The 24,310-nt window shown below is 47.0% G+C and overlaps 1 protein-coding gene across 8 annotated transcripts in view; it reads left to right on the top strand.

The window, feature by feature from the left end:
* fndc3a (fibronectin type III domain containing 3A) overlaps window positions 1-24,310 on the top strand; it is a 333,055-nt gene that overhangs the window by 294,912 nt on the left and 13,833 nt on the right. For 7 of the 8 annotated variants that reach the window (XM_038802629.1, XM_038802621.1, XM_038802626.1 and 4 more), the window contains 6 exons: window positions 455-568; window positions 1,210-1,359; window positions 4,057-4,340; window positions 7,100-7,312; window positions 15,357-15,523; window positions 16,604-16,731. In XM_038802629.1, coding sequence (XP_038658557.1) covers window positions 455-568; window positions 1,210-1,359; window positions 4,057-4,340; window positions 7,100-7,312; window positions 15,357-15,523; window positions 16,604-16,731 — 1,056 coding nt within the window. The remainder of the gene's footprint in view (window positions 1-454; window positions 569-1,209; window positions 1,360-4,056; window positions 4,341-7,099; window positions 7,313-15,356; window positions 15,524-16,603; window positions 16,732-24,310) is intronic. The other variant, XM_038802625.1, reaches the window with a different exon arrangement.

Here is a 24,310-nt window from a genome sequence, read left to right as displayed (position 1 = left end):
TTTGTCCGACATTTTGGTCACGCCAAATTGCTGCAGTAGCTGGTTCCAGGACTGGAGGGTCGCTATCACCACCAGGCTGCTGGAGTGTTTTTGGGTGGGGATGGGAGTGCCGCCGTGGGGAGGGCCCAGAGGGAGGTCCCCTTACAGGAGGCCTCTTCCGCGGGCACTCACTTGGCTTCTTGATCCATCCCCTTATTCGTTCAGGATGGATCTGAATAGGAAGAGGTACCTGGGCAGCACGTTCATTTTGATCGTCTGGACTCTCCCCGCAAGGGAGAATGGGAGTGTGCTCCGTATGCTTTCTTGACTACCTTCTCACCTGCGTTGCCACTTTGTAACCTGTGGGCCTGTACACCCAGATCCTGCACTGACTGCCTTCATCTTTTGTTACTAAACATATCGCAAGATTTAACATCGGTTGTGCTTTGTCAGTTAATATTTTCTTCTTTCCCAGTATGGACCGTATTCAGAAAAATGTGAAATTTGTACAGCAGCAGGATGTCCTGACCAATGCAAAGCTCCACACATTGTGTGTAAAACAGCCACCTGCGTGCAAGTCAGTTGGACAGTATGTATAATGCCTCTTTTTTTCTTCTTTTTAATTCCATGGTAAAAATTAATTCATTTTTATAATTAATTGGATTATTTGAGTTTACACATGTGCAGAGTAGAGATGTTATTGTTAGCTACTTCTGCAAGCTATAGGGAATATAGATTTGAGTTGCTACTCGCACCCGAGGACAAAGCAACACAATACTCAGTCTTCTAAACTAATTAAGCTGTTTTAAAGCACCAGATGGCATGATCACTGTACCCAAAGATAGAGATCCAAGGATTGAGACAAATTACTCCTCATCTACATGATTACAGTAAGTAGCCAATGCCCAGCATTAATAGATTGAAAAATCCAGTTTCAGGCTAGTTTCAGTTAAGTCCTGGGAGGAATGGGAAGGCAGCAAGAAGAGGGGCTGATGATGGCTGCCACTATTGTCAGGATGCTTGTGGAACCAGGTGGAGCATTTTTTAAAAAGCAGCTCTCTTTCGTGATGACTGCTGGCTAGGTGACATCGCTTCCAGAAAACCTGAGTGGAATAGGATCAAGGATTGCTTTGCTCAGGACAGCTAAATTTTCTTGCTATGTTTTGCATATGCAGTGTAACATTCAGAAATACTTTTAACATGTTTATATACTTCATGTTATTTCTGCAGACACCAGCTGGTAATGGTGCTGATGTGACAGAGTACAGGCTGGAATGGGGAGCAATGGAAGGTGTCATGCAAATCTGTTATTCTGGGCCTGGTCTAAATTATGAAGTGAAGGGTCTCTTGCCAGCCACTACCTACTTCTGTAGAGTGCAGGTAATTGAGAAGTTTTAACTATTTAAGTGGTACAAATATAGAACCTATGAACATGGTAAGGAAAAGGTGGCAATATTTCCACCGAATATATATCAAGAGTAATACAGTATGTGTCTACCTTCCTTGAAGTGGCAGTCAGCGGCAGATTGCCACTCCATACCGAGTTACCTGCGTTTAAGTTGGAAAGCACTTGTCTCACCCGACCTTCCTGACTTCGGCAGGGTGAGACTCCAGAAGCGAATCATGTTCCCAGTTCTGGCGGTGAGATGCAAAAGGAACGGAGCTAAGGAGGACTTGCCCCCTTTTTGCAGCACTAGTTATCATAAAGCAGATGAGTTTAATGGTCCCATTGAAAGGGAGAAGGTAAATTTCTAAAGGAAAGTTAAGTGGGGGTTTAGACATTGGTGGGGAGGGGGATCCAGACATGAACAGGGGGAGATGGAGAGCAGGATATTAGGGGGTGGGGTGGGAGATTCAGACATCAAGTGGTTCAGACATTGAGGTGGGGTGGGGTTCAAACATCAGGGGTGTAGTCAGACAGCAGATGGGGGGGGTGGAAATTGTACACTGGGGGAGGAATACTTTGATATCAGGGAGAGCAGGAGAGGGGGACATTGGGAGGTGCAGGTGGGGCTGTGTCAGGAATGTGGGTTGTTTTGGTGAGGTAGTTGGGCCGGTCTGGAATTGGGCCCGGTCAGGTCCAGGGAGTGGGGGAACCCCCTGGGGGTGAGGGATGGGAGGTATCTTTGATGAGTGGTGGTGTGGATCCCCTGTGGGGCCGGGGGTTTGAGGGGGTGTACCATAAGGGCTCTGAAGTCAAGTGCTTTTTTTCCCATCTCTTTCAGAGTAATTATGATTGCAAAACTGATAGAACCATCCACTAACTTTGTTCACAGTAAATTTGTCCAGGGGAAGTTAGTCCTTCTGTACAATTGCTGGGTAAACCCTTACATGGAAACTTTCAAGAGGGTTTCCCCAGTGCACCTTTGGGGTTCTCCCCCAACCCCCCTGTTGATTCTAACGCTGGTCAGGATGTTATAGGCCCTTAGTTTAGAAAGTAGACCCAAAGGTGTTAATTAGTGAAGCAGGGAATAAGGGTCATCAGTAATTTCAAGATGAAATCCACCATCATCACTAAATCGTTTTTTTTCAGCCCTTAATTGGATTTTAGTATCCTTGTTTTTTTTTATATTCCATAATTGCTGAAACAATGAATATTAATGATATTAGGGATCCACAATAATTCTGCTCACCATTGTTCACTCCTCCAGTTCCTGAAAGGTTTCAGGGCTTTCACTTAAACTCCAGATGTCTGTTTCAAATATTGATTGCTATTTGTGTGAAGCAGAACTTCCCTGTTCTGGACTAAATTTGTTCCACATTATAAATTACTTCAAACTAATTTAACAGATTTACCTACTACATCAAAATAAAAACAAGGTGCTGGAAATTCACAGCAGACCTGACAACATCTGTGGAGAGAGAAACAACGTTAACGTTTTGTTCCGAATATGACTTTTGAACAAGTTTCTGCATTGTTGCTTATATCTGTACAGTCTGATCACAACTTTTTCTGCCTACTCCCAATCGTGTTGGCTTTGTGTAATACTGCTCTTCATCAGTTAGATATTTTTGCCATCAATAAAAATAATCTTAATCAGTGTCACAAGTAGGCTTACATTAACAGTGCAATGAAGTTACTGTGAAAATCCGCCAGCCGACATACTCCGCTGTTCGGGAACACTGAGGGAGAATCCAGAATGTCCTAACAAGCACGTCTTGGACTTGTGGGTGCAAACCAGAGGAAACCCACGCAGACACAGGGAGAACGTGCAGACTCCCCACAGACAAGTCCATGTTCCCAGATCTCTTCCAGCTTAGAGTCATAGAATGATTACAGCACAGAAGAGGCCATTTTGTCATTGTGTCCATGCTGACTGCCTACAAGAGCAATTTACCTAGTATGTTCCTAGAAGCTTAGAAGTTCTAGAGTTGGTTATATAAACACCATTTCTGTTTCTTTTTTCATTTTCTCTGTTTTGTCTGCATTAAATTGCACCTGTCACTGCTATACCTACTTATTTTGTTCAAATCCTTCTATAAGTTCTCAGATGCTTCTACCAATTTCACTACAACATCTATTTATTTGATCTGATTTGAGTTTCTGAATCAAAGTGCGTTATATAAATAAGAGAATGTAAAGCGGCCAACACTGAACCCAGATTCATCCCATTCACTGCTTACTCGCACCCTGACATAAATCTCCAAAGAGCATCCAGTATTTTTAAATAATAATAATAATAATCGCTTATTGTCACAAGTAGACTTCAACGAAGTTACTGTGAAAAGCCCCCTAGTCGCCACATTCCGGTGCCTGTTCAGGGAGGCCGGTACAGGAATTGAACCTGCGCTGCTGCCTTGTTCTGCATTCAAAGCCAGCTGTTTAGCCCACTGTGCTAAACCAGCCCCTTGTTAACAAAGCTAATTGAGTTGTAACCAGTAACTGGACTAAACTCTGTAAATTGCTGTCAGTTAAAGACCAATTCCCCATAGATTATTAAGAACTGAAAATATACTTGAGTATAGTAGTGGATTTTAACAGGGGAAATGGAAGTTACACTCTGGGTGACTAGAAGGCCAGATAATCCTTAAGTGTAATGTATTGCATGCTATTAACTTTCAAATCTCTGTTTCCAGGCATTAAATGTTGCTGGTTCAGGCCCTTTCAGTAATGTGACCTTGTGTATGACTCCAGCATCTGTTCCAGCTGCCGTAAGTTTTCTGCAAGTAGTGGATGACGGTCAGCTTAATATACCACCCGATTCGCCATCAACTTGTCTTGCCATTCAGTGGGAAGAACCTTGTGATCATGGTTCTGAAATCACAAGCTACAGTATAGACTTTGGTGACAGGCAGCCTATAATGGTGGACAGATCCACTCGTCTTGTCATACAAAATTTGCAGCCAGATACAACATACAGGTAAGGTGGACTCAGAGGATTCAAGTGGCTAGTTTCTCTAAATTGTTTGGTTACATGCCAAACTGAAGTTAGCATTCCACTCAAGGTTAGGTCTACAACTGCAGAAACCAAACAAATGTTTGGTGACCAGTGTATTTTTTTTTAAATTAGCCAGATAGGAGCCACAATTGTGCTCACTGTTCTTGTTATAAAAGTGAATGAGAGATTACTTTAAGTAGGATCCATTCAAATGAAGCAGAACCAATGTTGTGTATTTAAAGCAGGGTTACCTGAGTGCCCCTTTCACCCAAATGAAAATAACTGTATTTTGGAGCTCTAAACTAGGCACAATCGTTTTAGCCATTTTTTAAAAAATTGCTGTTCTAGGTGATATTTGTAATCCTGTTTTAGCTTCAAATAGATTATTGTTTTGAAGAATTCTTTGCTTCTTGTAACAATACTGAAAATACCTTTTGCTTGTTAATTTACTGGAAATAAAACTATAATAGAAGCAGATGGAACATGAAGACTTTAAAAAGAGGGCGTGTGGAAAAAGAGCTTTCCGATACAAATTTTCACCAGAGCTCGGAGAGATATTAAGTTTGTATCACAAGCTACAGAATCTTGTGGCAACCAGCAGATCAAGTTAAAATTAATAAATAAATAAAGGGGTGGCACGGTGATGCTGCGGTTAGTACTGCTGCCTCATGGCGCTGAGGACCCGGGTTCAATCCCAGCCCCGGGTCACTGTCTGTGTGGAGTTTGCACATTCTCCCCAATTTTCCATGGGTCTCACCCCCACAAAACAAACAGGGTAGGTGGATTGGCCATGCTAATTGTCCCTTAATTGGAAAAAAAGATTGGAGTATTTTTTTTTAAATGTTTTTAAATGAAAATAAAAGCAGAAATTGCCACCGTTCAGGCAGCACCTGCAGAGAGAAAGAACAAAGTTAATGTTTCAATCGGATGACCAATGACAGAAGTTGGTTATGAAACACTAAAGTACAGGATTTCCAAGATCATGGCCAATCTGCTTGTTTTGAGTTCTACATTCCCACCGATCCCTGGTAACCTTAGATTCCCTTGCCTAACTAGAATTTATCTACCTCTAATTTAAAAATATTCGGTAACCTTGCTTTCACCACCTTCTGCAACCGAGTCCCAAAGTTGTGCAACCCTCTTCAGAGAAAAAAATGTCTTCATCCCTACCCTATAAAGGTGATCCCTAATTTTAAAACAGTATCCCAAAGTTTCTGGACTCAGACACAAAAGGAAACATTTTCACATCTACCTTATTAAGCTCAGGAGCTGATATTCATCAATTAAGTCAACCTCACTGTTCTAAACTCCAGAAAGAGTGAGCCTAGTCTGTTCAAACTATCCTCTTAAACTACCCACTCATTCCAGTTATCAATCTAATAAACCTACCCTCAACCGACCCTAACGCTATGACATCTTTCCTTTATTAAGGAGACCAAAACACAAATATTCAAGATCTAGTCTGGTGCCCTGTTTGACTGAAGCATGGCAACCTTGCAACTTTTTCAATTCATCTCATAATAAAGGATGAATTCCATTGGCCTTCTTGGTTACATGCTTTACCTGCATGCTAATGCTTTGTGACTCATGCACAAGAACACTTTGATCCCTCTGCACCTCAGAATTCTGCAGTAGTTCGACGTTCAAGTATTACTCTGCTTTTTCATTCTTCCTGCCAAAGTGAGCAACTTCACATTTTGCCACATTAAAGTAGTACAAATTGAAGGGGGATCAGCAAATCTCCAAAGCTGGCACCCCCAACAAACCACCATTTGCTGTATTGGAAGGTCTAGGTAGCAACAGCTGAGGAGAACTGGCTCTACAAGCACCAGCTCAGAAGGTACCTGATCTGTGTCTGCTGCTGAAAGGTACTTAGAACCAATACCGGACCAGTTTTACAGTATAGTCACTGGTAATGTAGGGCACACAGCAAGATTCCACAAATAGGGTGAAATAAATGACCAGATATCTTTTGGGTGTTATTTAAAGGCTGATGTTGATGAGGGCATCAAGACTCTTCTTTGAATGCCATTGTGAGATCCTATATGTCTCATCTAAAGATAGCATTTTCAATAGTGCAGCTCTTCCTCAGCATGTCACTGAAGTGTCAGCCTGAATTATGTGCTCAAGACTCCAGAAAGATGTTGAACCTATGACCTTCAGAGCAACGATGCTACCATTGAGCTAAGTTTGACACAGCTCACCTTAAATTGGCTATGATATTCTTTTGTGGAATGTTTTGAGTGAGAGTGCAAATTAACTATATTAAGCTATGTGCACAGCACTTGAAAGACCCCAGGCTGGATTCTCTGCCCCGTCCCAGCCGCATTTCTGCCACGACCTGCCAGCGGGATTCTCTCTTACGCCACCCGGTCAATGGGGTTTCCCATTGTGGGGCAGCCCCACGCTGTTGGGAAACCCCCGGGCGCTGACAAAACGGAGAATCAACCGGCGGAGAATCCCGCCCTCCGTATGTCACATGAGTTACCATGCATGCACAGCCGTGCAAAAATGTTAAAGAAATCATCTGTGCAGTCCCAAAAACAATTACAGGCCATGTTGCTTATAAGATGTAATTGGTTTACCTTGCTTTGTGTAACAATTGTAAAATGTTATACAGCTGACATCTAATTTGCATGTGGACATTGCTGCCTACTCTAATCTAAAATTGAAGCAATTCTTAATGCAAAACCATGTTACAGCATTTTATCATCAAAACAATTCTTCTTTTGTACTTTCAGAGTACGAGTACAGGCTGTAAACAGCATTGGACCTGGTCCTTTTAGCCACACCATTAAGGCAAAAACAAAACCGCTGCCCCCAGAGCCACCTCGACTGGAATGTGTCACCTTTAGTTATCAAACCCTGAAGCTCAAATGGGGAGAGGGAACTGCCAAGGCTTTGGCATCGGACGCCATTCAGTATGTCTTGCAAATGGAGGACAAGAATGGGAGGTAAATTGGACAGAACCTGTTTCCAGTAGGTGCTACCAAAATGGCCAAAAGGGGTGTCTAAATGTTGCACAAGATGACTCTTTTTTTTTTCTTCTCCCTTCATGTGGAAAAATGCCTGCCCTCCAAAAGCTTCTCCTCTTCATGGAACTACCATGATTAAAAATGCACTGTTCAAAAGAGGCACAGGTATATCCATGTCCCATTGGTCCATGACATAGTGTGGCCTTGTTACCTTTAATGAAAACTTTAAGAGCTGCATACAAGCATCACATAATGGGGCCGCACGGTGGTGCAGTGGTCGGCACTGCTGCGTCATGGCACCGAGGACCCAGGTTCGATCCCGCTCCGGATCACTGTCCGTATGGAGTTTGCACATTCTCCTCATGTCTTTGTGGGTTTCACCCCCACAACCCAAAAAGATGTGCACGGTGGTGGATTGTCACGCTAAATTGCCCCTAATTGGGGAAAAAAGAATTGGGTGCTGTAAAAAAAAAAAAAAAATTTTTAAACAAGCATCACATAATTTGGTATGCATTCCATGTTGATACCATTAGGAGTAACTAAACACTTCCTTGAGCATTGTATATCAGCCTAGATGCAGAAAGGGTCGCAGACTCCTTTTAATCAACTTGTGTTCATGGAGGTCTGACTTTTTCTATGTGAGCATGCTGCCGCTGAAAGTATAGAATTGTGCAAGTAATCGCTTGTCATATTCTCATGATCAAATGATACTTGACTCACATAGAATTCACATGGAGAACCATAATAGCTGTGCCCCAAATCCTTTCTTGTTGGTAAAATGCAGTTGAGGAAGAAAGATTTTGCTTAACATTGGTTAATAATAAAAATGGAGGGGACTTCCGGTGGCGGCGATGTTTGAGTGAGCCGCACATTCGGCGGGGCTTTAGGGCTGATTCCCCGCGATAGCGGGACCACGGAGCGGCAAAAAGGCGGCCGCGAAAGTGCTGGAGAGCGGGCTGCAATCTATGGAACCGTGGGAGTCCAGGAAGAGAGAGAGAAAGGGACAGAGGCAAGGAGCAGAGGAAGCTGACCTGGAACTTAAGATGGCGGAGATGAAAAACAGTTTTGAGTCGCTGAAGCGGGACAACTTGGACCCACTTCAGAAGGCAGTGGATCAGCTGAATCAGAAGCTGGATGCTCAAGATGTAAAAGTTAAGGAGCTGGGAGAGGCGGTGGAGGAGCAAGCGGATGTGCAGACGATTGCGGCGTTAGAAGTTGACGGGCTGGGGACTTCCAGTGGCGGCGATGCCCGAGTGAGCCGCACATTCGGCGGGCTCTCACTCCGGTGGTCGTTTAGGGGCTGATTCCCCGCGATAGCGGGACCACGGACCTGTAGGAAGGCGGCAGCGAAAGTGCTGAGGAGCGGGCTGCGGCACATGGATCAGCGGGAGTCCAGAAGGCAGAAGAAAAAAGAGAAAAAGGGACAGAGGCAAGGACCTGAAGAAACTTACCTGGGACCTAAGATAGCGGACACACGGACCCTGGACTCAGCAATCCAGCAGACGCTGGATAACATGCTCCAGGTAATGAAGTCCAGTTTTGAAGTGCTGAAGCGGGACAGCTTGGACCCAATCCAGAAAGCGGTGGATCAGCTGAACCAGAGGCTGGATGCGCAAGATGTTAAAGTTAAGGAGCTGGGAGAGGCGGTGGAGGAGCAGGCGGATGCGCAGACGGTTGCGGCGCTAGAAGTTGACGGGCTGAAGGAGCGGCAGAGAAGACTGCTGGACAGAGTGGAGGAGCTGGAGAATAGAGTCCGCAGGAACAACCTGAGGATGGTCGGCCTCCCGGAGGGGGCTGAGGGAGCTGATGCCGCAGCGTTTGTAGCAGACCTATTGGTGCAGCTGATGGGGGCCGAATCCTTTCTGCGACCGCCGGAGCTGGAGGGGGCACACAGAGTGCAGGCGAGGCAGGGGCGGCCGGGCGGAACCCCCCCCCCCCCCCCCCCTTCCGATGGTGATTGGGTTCCACAGGTTCGTGGACAAGGAGCGGGTGCTGCGGTGGGCAAAGAGCGCCAGGAGCACCACGTGGAACAACAGTGTTCTCCTCATTTACCAGGACCTAAGCCAGGAGGTGGCTCGGCGGCGAGCAACCTTTAAGCTAAATGGGAGGAGGAACTCGGGGAGCAGATAGAGGACGGGACTTGGGTGGATGCCTTGGAGAGAGTCAACTCTTCCTCATGTGCGAGGCTTAGTCTCATCCAATTTAAGGTGCTGCACCGGGCCCACATGTCCGGGACTAGGATGAGTAGGTTCTTTGGGTGTGAGGATAGGTGCACCAGATGTTCGGGGAGTCCAGCGAACTACGCCCATATGTTCTGGGCATGCCCAGCACTGGAAGAATTCTGGAAGGGGGTGGCGGGGACGTTGTCGAGGGTGGTTGGATCCAGGGTCAGACCAGGGTGGGGACTCGCGATTTTTGGAGTTGCGGTAGAGCCGGGGGTGCAGGAGGCAAAAGAGGCCGGTGTCCTGGCCTTTGCGTCCCTAGTAGCCCGACGAAGAATTCTGCTACAGTGGAAGGATGCAAGGCCCCCAAGTGTAGAGACCTGGATCAGTGACATGGCGGGATTTATAAAACTGGAAAGGGTCAAATTTGCCCTGAGAGGATCAATACAAGGGTTCTATAACCGATGGCAGCCTTTTCTGGACTTCCTGGCGCAAAGATAGGTAACTTGGTCAATGGCAGCAGCAACCCGGGGGGGGGGGGGGGGGGTGGTGTTCCTTATTGTAGTTTCTATTCTGTAACTTTATATTGTGTTAATTTGCGTTGTTGTTAAAATGCTGTGTTGTGCATGGGTGTGGGGCGAATGTTTATGATTGTTAATATTATTGTTATTTTTGGTATTTTACTATGGTGCGTTATTGTTGTATAAATTCAAAATTTTTCAATAAAAATTATTAAAAAAAAAAAAAGAATGTCAAGGAGGTGCTGTTCAAGAAGCACGTGACGTTTGGTCTGCTGTTCCCGGCTCGCCTATGGGTCACGCATCAGGGTCAACACCACTACTTCTACGAGCCTGAAGAAGCGATGGACTTTGCAAGGGATCAGGGGCTGGTCCCGAAAAGAGGCCCCACGGACGCGAATTAGTGCCCGAGGATTACCGTGGGAAGGTACGCCGAATGGACCTGGACTGCTGTTCAACGGTTTGCTGGGTCAAAGGTGCCAAGCGGAACATTTGGGACTCTTTCCTTTGTTCATGGACATTGGTTTGGGGGGTTTTTTTTCTCATGTTTTTGTTTTTTCCTCTTTTTTCTGTTTTTTTCTTTTTGGGCGGATTTGTACTTTTTGTGCAGCTCGCGGAGGACACTGGAGCCGGCACGGTAACGAAGTGGGGCCGGTCAGCAAGGGGGGCCAAGGACGTGGGTTGGGGGGGGGGGTTTTGGTTTGATGATGTCCATGCCTTCCTGTGCCAGTGAGTTTGCTCCAGTGGGTTGGAGAGGGGGATGGGGTGCCAGGGAGTGGGGAGGAGGACGGGGAAACAATGGGAATGAGACAGGAAAGCGCCGGAGTGTTGAGTCACCGGGCTAGCAGATTGGCTAGTCAAGGGAGTCAGGTGGGGGGGGAGATCACAGCCAGTGGATGGCAGGGGTGGGGGTATCGGGGGATGTGGTTAGTGGGGGGGTTGTTCTGCTGACGTGGGAGGGACTTGAAATAGGCACTGGAAAGGAGGTCGAGGGTGGAGGCAGCCAACGGGCGGGCCAGGAATGGCGCGACGCACGGGCCGGGGGCCGGCCCGAGAAAGGCTATGGCTGACCGGCGTGGTGGGGGGGGGGGGGGGGGGGTGGGTTGTGCCCCCCGACCAGACTGATCACCTGGAACGTCAAGAGACTGAATGGGCCGGTTAAGAGGGCGCGGGTGCTCGCGCACTTGCGGGCTCTGAGGGCGGACGTAATTATGTTGCAGGAGACACATCTGAAAGTGTCTGACCAGACCAGGCTAAGGAAGGGCTGCATTAGCCAGGTCTTCCACTCAGACTTGGACTCGAAATCCAGGGGGGTGGCAATCATGATCAACAAGCGGGTGCAATTTGAGGCGGAGGGCATAGCCGCAGACAGGGGGGGCAGATACCTGATGGTACGGGGCAGACTGGAGGGGAGAAGAGTGGTGCTGGTAAATATATATTCCCCGAACTGGGATGACGTGGACTTCATTAAAAGAGTGCTGGGGAAGATCCCGGACCTGGACTCTCGTAGGCTAATAATGGGGGGGGGGACTTTAACATGGTCCTTGACCCGGCTTTGGATCGGTCGTGTCCCAGAACGGGTAGACTCCCAGCAATGGCAAGGGAGCTGAAAGGGTTTATGGAGCAAATGGGGGCAGTGGACCCCTGGAGAGATAGACAGCCGACAGGAAGGGGCTACTCGTTTTACTCGCACGTCCATAAAGTATATTCTAGGATAGATTTCTTCGTACCAAGCAGGGATTGTATAGGGGAGGTAAAGAACACGGAATATTCGGCAATTACTATCTCAGACCATGCCCCGCACTGGGTAGACCTGCAGATCGGGGGAGCGAGCTACCAACGCCCGCAATGGAGGCTAGACGTGGGACTGCTGTCGGAGGAGGGGATCTGTGAGAGGCTTCGGAGGTGTATGCAAAATTACTTGCAGGTGAATGACACGGGGGAGGTCTCAGCGGCGACCCTTTGGGAGGCGCTAAAGGCAGTAGTGCGGGGGGAGCTGATTTCAATTGGGGCCCACAGAGCCAAGGCAGACAGGGCAGAGATGGATAGATTGGTCAGGGAAATGGGTCGGATAGATGAAGAGCACGCGGAGTCCCCGGGGGAGGTTTTACTCAGGGAGAGGCAGAGACTACAGGCGGAACTGGGGGCACTATCCATGAGTAGGGCCGTGGAACAGCTTAGGAAGGCTAGGGGAGTGGTGTACGAGCATGGGGAAAAGGCTAGCAGACTGTTAGCGTAGCAACTCAGGAAGAGGGAGGCGGCCAGGGAAATAGGTAGAGTGAGGGATGGGGAGGGGCGCAAAGTGGAGGACCCGGCAGGATTGAATAAGGTATTCCGGGACTTCTATCGCAAGCTGTATACTTCGGAGCCGCCGGAAGAACCGGAGGAGATGAAAAGGTTTCTGGACGGGTTAACCTTCCCAACAGTAGGTGGGGGGTGAGTGGATGAGCTGGGGACCCCGATTAGAGTGGAGGAGGTATTGGGGGGGCCTAAAGGCCATGCAGTCGGGGAAAGCCCCGGGGCCGGATGGATACCCAGTAGAGTTCTATAGGAAGTTTTCTGAGCTGGTGGGCCCGGTCTTGGCGAGGGTTTTCAATGAGGCAAGGGACAGAGGGACCCTGCCGCCGACAATGTCGCAAGCCACTATATCACTGATATTGAAGCGGGGTAAAGACCCGGAGGCGTGTGGGTCCTACAGGCCAATCTCCCTGATTAATGTTGACACCAAGCTCCTGGCAAAGGTACTGGCGGTTAGAATGGAGGACTGCGTACCGGAGGTGATTGGGGAGGACCAAACTGGGTTCGTGAAAGGTAGGCAGCTGGCGGCCAACCTGAGAAGATTACTTAATGTATAATGATGCCCCCGGCGGGCAGGGAGGTGGAGGTAGTCGTGGCGATGGACGCCAAGAAGGCCTTTGACCGGGTGGAGTGGGACTATCTATGGGAGATGCTCGGACGGTTTGGGTTCGGGGAGGGATTGGTGGATTGGATCAAATTATTATATCAGGCCCCGAGGGCCAGCGTCAGGACTAACAGAGAAGTGTTGGAGTACTTTAGGCTGTACCGAGGGACCAGACAGGGCTGCCCGCTCTCCCCGCTGCTGTTTGCGCTGACCATAGAGCCGCTGGCGATTGCGCTGAGAGCCGCAGAGGGATGGAAGGGGATGGTGAGGGGCGGAGTAGAACATAGGGTTTCTCTTTACGCAGACGACCTGCTCCTGTACGTGTCGGACCCAGTGGCCGGGATGGGAAGTATACTGGGAATGTTGAGGAAGTTCGGCCAGTTTTCAGGATACAAATTAAATACGGCCAAGAGTGAAATGTTTGTGGTACAGGCAAGGGGCCAGGAGAACAGATTGAGAGGGCTACCGTTTAGGCTGGTTGAGGAAAATTTCCGGTATTTGGGAATCCAGGTGGCACGAGACTGGGGCAGGCTGCACAAGTTAAATTTGGCCAGGGTGGTGGAGCAAATGAAGGGAGAGTTTCGGAGATGGGATGCACTCCCGCTGTCGCTGGCAGGGAGGGTGCAGACTGTAAAGATGACAATCCTCCCTAGATTTCTGTTTGTTTTTCAGTGCATCCCGATCTTTGTTCCACAGTCCTTCTTCAAAAGAGTTAACAGGATGATCATGAGCTTTGTCTGGGCGGGAAAATCCCCGCGGGTGAAGAAGGCGATGTTGGAGAGGAACCGCAGCGAGGGAGGGCTGGCTTTGCCGAGTCTGATTAATTATTACTGGGCGGCCACCCTTCACTATGATAAGGAAGTGGATGGTGGGTGCGGGGTCTATCTGTGAGCGGGTGGAGGCGGCTTCGTGCAGGGGCTCCAGCTTGGCAGCCCTGGTCACGGCTCCTCTACCGCTGCCGCCGGCCAAGTACTCCACCAGCCCGGTAGTGGTGGTGACCCTGCGGATATGGGGCCAGTGGAGGAGGCATGTAGGGGAGACGGGGGCGTCGGTTTGGGCGCCAATCTGTGACAACCATCGGTTTGCCCCCGGGACTATGGATGGGGGGTTTCGAGTATGGCGGTGGGAAGGGTGGGCGATATGTTCCTGGAAGGGAGCTTTGCGAGTTTGAGGAGCTTGGAGGAGAAATTTGGGCTGGTAAGGGGAAATGATTTTAGGTACCTACAGTTGCGGGACTTTGTTCGTAGACAGGTCCCATCTTTCCCACGCCTCCCGCCAATGGGGATCCGAGACCGAATAGTCTCTAGGGTAGAAGAAGGGGAGGGTAGAGTCTCGGGTATTTATAAGATGCTCATGAGGGAGGAAGGGTCCCAGACGGAGGAACTGAAACTTAAATGGGAGGAGGAGCTAGGCGGGGAAATGGAGGACGGGCTGTGGGCAGAGGTCCTGAGTAGGGTAAATTCGACAGCGACATGTGCCAGGCTCAGGCTGATTCAATTTAAGGTCGTTCACCGGGCCCATTTGACGGTGGCTCGGATGAGCAAATTCTTTGGGCTAGAGGACAAATGCGCCAGGTGCGCGGGAGGACCAGCGAACCACGTTCACATGTTTTGGGCATGCCCTAAGCTGAGGGGGTACTGGGAGGGATTTGCGGACGTCATGTCCCGGGTGCTAAAAACAAGGGTGGCGATGGGTCCAGGGGTGGCAATTTTTGGGGTTTCGGAAGACCCGGGAGTCCAGGGCGAGAAAGAGGCCGATGTTTTGGCCTTTGCTTCCCTGATAGCCCGGCGACGAATACTATTGGCATGGAGGGACTCAAAGCCCCCGAAGACTGAGTTGTGGCTTGCGGACATGTCGAGTTTCGTGGGTATGGAAAAAATTAAGTTCGCCTTGAGGGGATCTGTACAAGGGTTCGACCGGAGGTGGCAACCATTTATTGACTTATTTACGGGAGAGTGAGCGTCAGAGGGGGGGGGGGTAAGAGTAGGAGGGATAAAATGGCGGGTAGTACCGGTGGGAGAGGAGCGGGCTTGTGCAGTATGTTACGATTGAAGTATTGAAAGTACATGGATGTTTGCACATTTTTGCCTTTTTTGCTTTCTTTCTGTTGATGTCTGTAACTGTTTACAAAGCCAAAAACTACCTCAATAAAATTGTTTATTTAAAAAAAAATAATAAAAATGAAGAAAAAGTCACTAACTAATCGGAAAGCAAAAGAGTCTTATGTGCAGGGTAAATGGATTGGCCACGCTAAATTGCCCCTTAATTGGGGAAAAAGGAATTAGGTCTCTAAATGTATTTATTTTTAAAATAATCTGCAGCCTTCAAGCACTTCTCTTCAATAGCTGAAGGATAACTCGGTGTTTATTACTTCACAGAGGATAAGCCCGAAGTGCTTCAAAACTTTGCAGATGCTTTTAAAGATCTTGGTTTTCTTTCAGGTATACCACATTGTACAGGGGACCATGCCACATACACAAAGTTCAAAGGCTCAGTGAATCAACATGCTACAGATTTAAAATTCAGGCGTGTAATGAAGCAGGTGAAGGACCCCTTTCTAAAGTTTACACTTTCACAACTACCAAATCTCCTCCATCTCCCCTTAAAGGTAAGTGTCTGTTGATATTAAGTTAGTCTGTCAGTAAATGATCTTAGATGGCTAGAACTATCGGGTTACTGTTGGTGGCATGATGGCACAGTGGTCAGTATTGCTGCCTCACAGCGCCAGGGACTCTGGTTCAATTCCAGCTTCGGGTGACTGCAGAGTTTTCACATTCTCCCTATGTCTGCATGAGTTTCTTCTGGGTGCTCCAGATTCCTCCCACAGTCCATAGATTTGCAGGTTAGGTGGATTGGCCATGCTAAAATTGTTCCCTCGTGTCCAAAAGGTTAGGTGTGTTTACGGGGGTAGGGTGCGCCATGGGTATAGGTAAGGTGCTCTTTCAAAGGGTTGGTGCAGACTCAATGGGTCGAATAGCCTCCTTCTGCACTGGAGGGATTCTATGATTCTATATATAGAATAATAGATACCCAGCAGTGAGTTACCTTTACATGGCAATGTAAGCAACAATTTCAGGTTTTGAAGCTGCCATGGTTAGACCTAATCAGCTGTTTCATTTTCTAAAATTACGTCTCCTTTTCAATTGTAGCATTTACTTCCCTTTCATTCTACCTCCCCACGTCCCCGCCTCAAACTTAGCCTCACTTGCCCGTTTCTTCCAAAATATCCTCCTTCACATCAAAGGGCACATCCATCTAATTTGGTGACTTTTCCATGACCACTATCAATATCATTCAGTAAACAATTAACGGAATGCACATTTGCAATGAGAGGAACCAGGGAAAAGGAGGTTTATGATCTGAAAAATTGCCATTCCGTAAAGGAAGGGAAGATCAGAGGGACCATCATCACTCACCTGATGATGTGAACCTTCCCCTGATTACTGAAAAGCGCCGTAAGTGGCCATCCAGTCACACACAGGTGGTGTCTTGCCTGGGGAGAAGACAGATGGACTTTATATCCATGTGAAACGCACAGCAATAATTGTAAGGAACAACATATAGCTGTTATGCATCTTCTCTATATTAGATTTGTGTTTTCCGTGTAAAACCAACTATATTGAATTTCATAACTCCTGTTATGTTATTTACATCCCTAAATTAATCTGCCTAATCCCCATCTGACTAGCTCCGAGGCTAAAGCAACTGAAGGAGAATATGTGTGATCTCACATGGGAAGCTTTGCCAGCAATGAAGGGGGATCCAATTGTTTACAACGTTCAGGCCATGGTTGGCAAAGACTCTGAATTCAAGCAGGTAAAGCCTCGTTTACGTATACTTGGACATTTCATATGTAAGTGTTGCTGCAAAATTAGCCTGAACTGCTCTGATTCTTTTTTTTTTTTAATAATTTTTATTGAAAATTTTTGAATTTATACAGCAACATCAAACCATACTAAAATACCAACAATAACAATAATGACAACAATCATGAACCTTCGCCCCTCCTCAATGAACAACCCAACATATTAACATCTTAAATTAACACAATGTTAAGTTACATAACTGTAGCGAGAAACAAAAATAGAAACTATAATAAGAAACAGCCCCCCCCTCTCTCTCTCTCTCTCTCTCTCTCTCTCTTCCCCCCCCCCCCCCCCCCACCGCCCCCCGGGTGCTGCTGCTATTGACCAAGATACCTATCTTTGAGCCAGGAAGTCCAGAAAAGGCTGCCACCGTTTATAGAACCCTTGTACTGATCCGCTCAGGGCAAATTTGACCTTTTCCAACTTTATAAATCCCGCCATGTCATTGACCCAGGACTCCACACTTGGGGGGCCTCGCATCCTACCACTGCAGCAAGATCCTCCGCCGGGCTACTAGGGACGCAAAGGCCAGGACACCGGCCTCTTTCGCCTCCTGCACTCCTGGCTCCACCGCAACTCTGAAAATCGCGAGTCCCCACCCTGGTTTGACCCTGGATCCAACCACCCTCGACACCGTCCCCGCCAACCCTTCCAGAATTCTTCCAGTGCTGGGCATGCCCAGAACATATGGGCATGATTCGCTGGACTCCCCGAACATCTGGTGCACCTGTCCTCACCCCCAAAGAACCTACTCATCCTAGTCCCGGACATGTGGGCCCGGTGCAGCACCTTAAATTGGATGAGACTAAGCCTCGCACATGAAGAGGAAGAGTTGACTCTCTCCAAAGCATCCGCCCAAGTCCCGTCCTCTATCTGCTCCCCAAGTTCCTCCTCCCATTTAGCCTTCAGCTCCTCCACTGACGACTCCTCCACTCCTGTATTACCTTATGGATGTCAGACACCTTCCCCGCTCCGATCCACACCCCCGAAAGCACTCTGTCCATCGTCCCCTGGCGAGGGCAGCAAAGGGAATCCCTCTACCTGTCGCCTAGCAAACGCCTTTACCTGCAAGTATCAGAACATGTTCCCTTGGGGAAGCCCAAGTTTATCTTCCAGTTCCCCAGGCCCACAAACCTCCCGCCAATAAACAGGTCCCTCAATTTACTGATGCCCACCCCCTAAATCCCCCATCCTTGTTCCCCGGGATGAACCGATGTTTGCCACCCAGTGGAGCCTCCATCAAGCGCCCTGTTGCCCCCTATGCCGTCTCCACTGTCCCCAGATTCTTAGGGTCGCCGCCACCACCGGGCTCGTGGTATACCTCTTAGGGGAGAGCGGCAACGGCGCCGTTACCATGGCACCCAGGCTCGTACCTCTACATGACGCCATCTCCATTCTTTTCCACGCCGCCTCTCCCCCCTCCATCACCCATTTATGCACCATTGACACATTAGCCGCCCAATAGTACCCCAAAAGGTTGGGCAGCGCCAGCCCGCCTCTATCCCTCCCTCGCTCCAGGAAAACCCTCTTCACTCTCGGAGTCCCATGTGCCCACACAAAGCTCAAGATACTGCTAGTCACTCTCCTAAAGAAGGCCCTGGGGATGAAGATGGGCAGGCATTGAAAGAGGAACAAGAACCTCGGAAGCACCGTCATTTTGACGGACTGCACCCTCCCCGCCAACGACAATGGCAGCATGTTCCACCTCTTGAACTCCTCCTCCATCTGATCTACAAGCCTGGTGAAATTATGTTTGTGAAGAGTCCCCCAGTCCCTGGCCACCTGCACCCCCAGGTACCTAAAACTCTCCCCTGCCCGTCTAACCGGGAGCCTACCAATTCCTTCCTCCTGGTCTCCAGGGTGCACCACAAACACCTCACTCTTGCCTAAATTTAGTTTATAACCTGAAAAGGTCCCAAACTCAGCTAGCAGCTCCATCACCCCTGGCATTCCTCCCACCGGGTCCGCCACATACAGTAACAGGTCATCGGCATACAACGACACCCTATGTTCCTCCCCACCTCGCACCAAACCTCTCCACCTCTCTGAATCCCTCAACGCCATCGCCAGCGGCTCGATTGCCAATGCAAACAACAAGGGGGACAGTGGGCAACCCTGCCTGGTCCCTCGGTAAAGCCGGAAGTACTCCGACCTCCTCCCATTCGTGGCCACGCACGCCATCGGGGCCTCATATAGCAGCCTCACCCATCTAATAAACCCTTCACCAAATCCAAACCTCCCCAACACCTCCCATAAGTACCCCCACTCCACTCTATCGAAGGACTTCTCTGCATCCACGCCACCACTCTCTGCCTCCCCCTCAATCGCCGGCATCATGATGACATTCAACAATCTCCGCACATTCGTGTTCAGCTGCCTTCCCTTCACAAATCCTGTCTAGTCCTCGTGTACAACCCCTGGCACACAGTCCTCTATCCTGGTGGCCAGGATTTTTGCCAGCACCTTGGCATCTACGTTGAGGAGAGATATGGGCCTGTATGAACCACACTGCTGGGGGTCCTTGTCCATCTTTAAGATTAACGAGATCAGTGCCCGCGACATCGTCGGGGGCAAAGTCCCCCCTTCCCACGCTTCATTAAGTGTCCGCACCAGCAAGGGGCCCACTAGGTCCACAAACCTTTTATAAAATTCCACCGGGCCCAGTGCCTTCCCTGACTGCATCTGCCCGATCCCCTTAACTAGCTCCTCCAGCTCAATCGGCGCACCCAACCCCTCCTCCTGCACCTTCGGGAAAGAAAGCCCGTCGAGGAACCTCTCCATTCCCCTCCTCTCCCCCGATGGCTCCGACCGGTACAGTTCCCCGTAAAAGTCCTTGAAGACCTCATTCACCTCTGCCCCCTTCCGCACCACATTTCCTTAGCCGCATAACTGCTCTGATTCTTGATGTTTTCTGCTCATCTTGTTTAGCACCTGTTAACTTGCAAATTTTTTCAACCCTAGTTTTACTTTAACCCTGTTACTGTCTCTTGACTTGAGGGCGGCACAATAGCACAGTGGTAAGCACTGTTGTTTCACAGTGCCAGGGTTCGATTCCTGGCTCTGGTCACTGTCTGTGCGGAGTCTGCGTGGGTTTTCACCGGGTGCTCCGATTTCCTCCCAGAAGTCCGGAAAGACGTGCTTGTTAGGTGAATTGGACATTCTGAATTCTCCCTCAGTGTATCCGAACAGGCGCTGTAGTGTAGAGATTAGGGGATTTGCACAGTAACTTCATTGCAGTGTTAATGTAAGCCTACTTGTGACACTAATAAAGATTATTATTATTATGATACTGTGTTCTCCTTTCTCAAACAAGAGGTGATGTCCACAGCTCTGCCAATCCACTCGAACAAAGGCCGTGTTATGTCGCCTTTTGCCTAATAATCATTTTTCTGCTGATGATACAGATGATAGCACAATACACCCCATTGTCCACACACCAGAGAATAGGTGAATTCAATTGTCTAAGGCAGAGATTTAAACTCCGAGTTTCTGAATGAGTTTGTTACTTTACAACTATGGGTACTGGTTTGTTAGTGAGGGCATTCTATTAGTATTCGAGTGCCCGGTGATGCTACAGTGTTACTACAAGGATCTTGATTCCTCAGTTTATATTCATTCATGGGACTTGGGCACTGGCAGCTAGGCCAGCACTTATTTCCCATCATTAATTGCCTCACTTACGAGGATCATATAACATACAGTGCAGAAGGAGGCCGTTCGGCCCATCGAGTCTGCACCGACCCATTTACGCCCTCACTTCCACCCTATCCCCGTAACCCAATAACCCCTCCTAACCTTTTTGGTCACTAAGGGCAATTCATCATGGCCAATCCACCTAACCTGCACGTCTTTGGACTGTGGGAGGAAACCGGAGCACCCGGAGGAAACCCACGCAGACATGGGGCAAACGTGCAGACTCCGTACAGACAGTGACCCAGTGGGGAATCGAACCTGGGACCCTGGCGCTGTGAAGCCACAGTGCTATCCATTTGTGCTACCGTGCTATCGTTGTTGGTGAAATAATTTAGGAAAAGTAAATGCTTCTCTTCAAATGTATGCATCCCTTTCCTTCAGGACGATTCTGTTACAAATTTTGATTCAAATCCAAAAACAGATCCACTGCGCTCTTGTGCAGCTTGAATGCAATGCAGGTTAGGTAATTGATGCCAGTGTTGTGGCCTCTGGGAACATGGTATTGCTGAATATACCCAAGTATGTAAAGGTGAATCTGGCACCAGAACATTGCATCAATAATCAATGCGTTTTTCTTCAAAATAATTCATTCTCTGGTTGAAGCATCGATCAAATAAATAATCCTGTTGTATTTTTTTATTGTTATCTAGGAACAAAATGAATCTAGATGGCAATTTCCAGCAGTTTTTATCAGTTCCATAATAGAAGCTTTTTGTGATCTTCTACTAACATGACTTACTAATATGATCAAACAGGACATGTATTTCTACAGAATGACATGGAGTTAGCTTAATAACCAGTGTTTTACACAATTAAAGATTTCCTTCCTGTAATTTCACAGTAATTAACTATAGTCTCATCATTGATTAATAGTGAATTATTACTTATTTGTGTTCATCACAATCAGTTCAAATGTGTGGCAACTCATTGTAACTGGATTTCAATAACAACTTATTTTTCTGGAAGATTTTCTCCTAGACAATAGTGTGGTCATTCCCTTTTGTAAAAAACAGGCATACAAAGAAAAGGGGTGAAGTTGTTCAGTATTTCAGTGGTCTTATTCTATGCTGCTTTATAATACTGTCATTTCTGTTCATTCATGTACTGGTTCTGTTACTGGATTAGTAATCCAGAGACGTGGATTAATAATTTAAAGAACATGCGTGGAGTAACGGGGACAGGACGAGTGCTCTTTTGGAGGGCCGATGCAGACTCGATGGGTCAAATGGCCGCTTTCTGCACTGTAGACTGTGGGGGTCTATGAAAATCTCACCACAGCAGTTTGATGGTTTGAATTAAATTATTTTTGTGCTGCTTGTCTACACAGGAGTGCTGCTTTGGGTGCATTAGAGCACCTAAATTGGAGTTTGATGAGTAAGCGTTAAGATTTAATTTGAGGGTTAATTTCTATCGAAAGTACAATCTTTTCTTTAATTTAACAATTAACTAAAAGTAGCTCTTTGGGAGAAGTTGAGGTTTTGTCCAGTTTGAAAACGGTTATACAGGCTCTGCTTGGTGCTGCGGCTAGTCAATTAAATAGTTGCCTTCAACTGGTTTTCAGAAGCTTGAATCAGGGAGCATTAATTTTGGCCACCTACAATGCTAGCTTTCCTCAGCCTCCAGTAGCTGGCCCTTGCTTTGCTACATGGGAAGCCCGTAAAGCATGGGAGCTAAGCAGCGCAGAGAGAAAGGTGAGAGTTTACAATCAAAATATTGCTGAGGAAAGCTACGCCATTTTTCTCAGCCTCCAGTAGCTGGCTCTTGCTTTGCCACGTGGGAAGCCCGTAAAGCAGTGGGAACTAAGCAACGCAGAGAGAAAGGTGAGAGTTTACAATCAAAATATTCCTGAGGAAAGCTACATAGTGCTTAGGTTAATTATATTGGGCCCAGATACTGGTTTACACATTTTATGCATTGTTATAAAATTACTAACTCGTCACTAGACTACAAAAGTCTCATGTTCTACCAAAGTGCTTAAAGTAAGCATAAAAGGGGCTGGTTTAGCACAGTGGGCTAAACAGCTGATTTGTAATGCAGAACAATGCCAGTAGCGTGGGTTCAATTCCCGTACCGGCCTCCCCGAACAGGCGCCGGAATGTGGCAACTAGGGACTTTTCACAGTAACTTCATTGAAGCCTACTTGTGACAATAAGCTATTATTATTATTAACAATACATAATATGCAATGTATAATGCAAGGTATAATTTCCAAATAGTTTTGGACACTAAGGGCACCAATATCAACTCAGGCAGAAAAGTGGAATTAGTGTAGAAGTTCAGGCATGATCTTATTGATCAGCAAAGTAGGCTCAAGGAGCTGATAGGGCCTCCTCCGGGTCCCATTTCTTATAATTTATCAATTGTGAGAGAAATTAAATATTCAGCAGCAATTATTGCACTTTATTAAATAGTATTTACCTGGCAAACTATCCAAATCTAAGACAGAGAAAGAAGATGCAGATAAACGTATTAAATTTTTAGACATTTTTTAGAAGAGGAAGGATTATTCTGGCTACCAACTAATTAAAACATCCATATAATTTAAATATTTGTGTAAAAAATCTAGGTCTAGGTTTAAATATCTTTATATACCAAATCACAGCTTTGGAAGAGGGATAAATGTTTCAAGTTCATTATTTTATTTCTGGGCATTATAGCTTAAACATGTGATGTAGCTTCAGTCTTCAAAATAATATGCAAACAAAAACAGTCTAAGATTAGTTAACTTGCAAGAACTAACCAGACTTACAAAGATTTGGTTTGACTGCTGAAATTCCAAAGCAATGAACTAACTTCTCTGATATAGGTAGATTTTTTTTTAAATCCAGCAGAGAACTACATGAGTTTAATATTGGGAAATTAGATAATTCTTTATAAACTACACTCCAGGTGATGGGTTCCAAATTTACAACAATCATTCGAATAGTGTTTTCAGGAAATAAGCACATTTTTGAATATGTAAAGTTAGTCTCTTAAGAATAACATTGTGGTTTATAAAGGAGTAAAAAATATGTCAGGTACATGGATCATAGTGGATCAAGGATAAATAGGCACCATCTGTTCAAGCATGCTGCCTCAACATTAAAACTTTGTAATCACTGCACTGAACTCATTCTCTGCTCTCAACTTCACAAACCATCATGGAACAAAGCAACTTTCACATGTTCCAGTGACAAATGATTCTCACCCCATTGTAATTGTATTTATCTTGCCCTTGCTTTACTTACATTAGTTACCATGCTAATGTAAAGGGAATGTGTTTTAGAAAATGCATTGATATGCAGAATATAATTCAAGACTTCAACATAACAATCATACAAGTGTCAGTTTGGCTCAGTGGTGCCACACATTGTCATATTATGCAGACACACACATAATGATATACATACAAGCAGTGAATGGACACAGAGAACAGGGCATGACCAATAAGCAGGCAGGACACTCGGGTGGAATCTGACTATAAAAGACACGAGGCACTCACACTCCGCCTCTTTCCACTAATGAACATCTAGAGAGTCAGTCAAGGGTGTTGTTACAATCTCACACCTCCACCACATGTCTAAGAGCTAGTCTGGTTCAGTCAGACAGAGTAACCACACTTCAGTTAGGTGAGAGTCGAACTCTTAGAGAACTGTGCTCACTGTGCTATTAGTTCAATAAACCTGATTGAACGAACTTTAAGGTCTGGAGTATCTTTCTGATCTAAGCTGCATCCAGTTGCAGCCAGTGTTAGACCAGTGTACCTAACACCACACACATCAGGAATCAGAAGGTCCCGTGTTCAAATCCCATTCCAGTTGAATATCGTACTGATGGTGTACTGCATTAACAGGTGC

Source organism: Scyliorhinus canicula, chromosome 7, assembly GCF_902713615.1.
Source record: "Scyliorhinus canicula chromosome 7, sScyCan1.1, whole genome shotgun sequence".
NCBI lineage: Eukaryota > Metazoa > Chordata > Chondrichthyes > Carcharhiniformes > Scyliorhinidae > Scyliorhinus > Scyliorhinus canicula.
The sequence above is the reverse complement of the archived record's forward strand: the minus strand, read 5'-3'. Positions and strand labels throughout refer to the sequence as shown.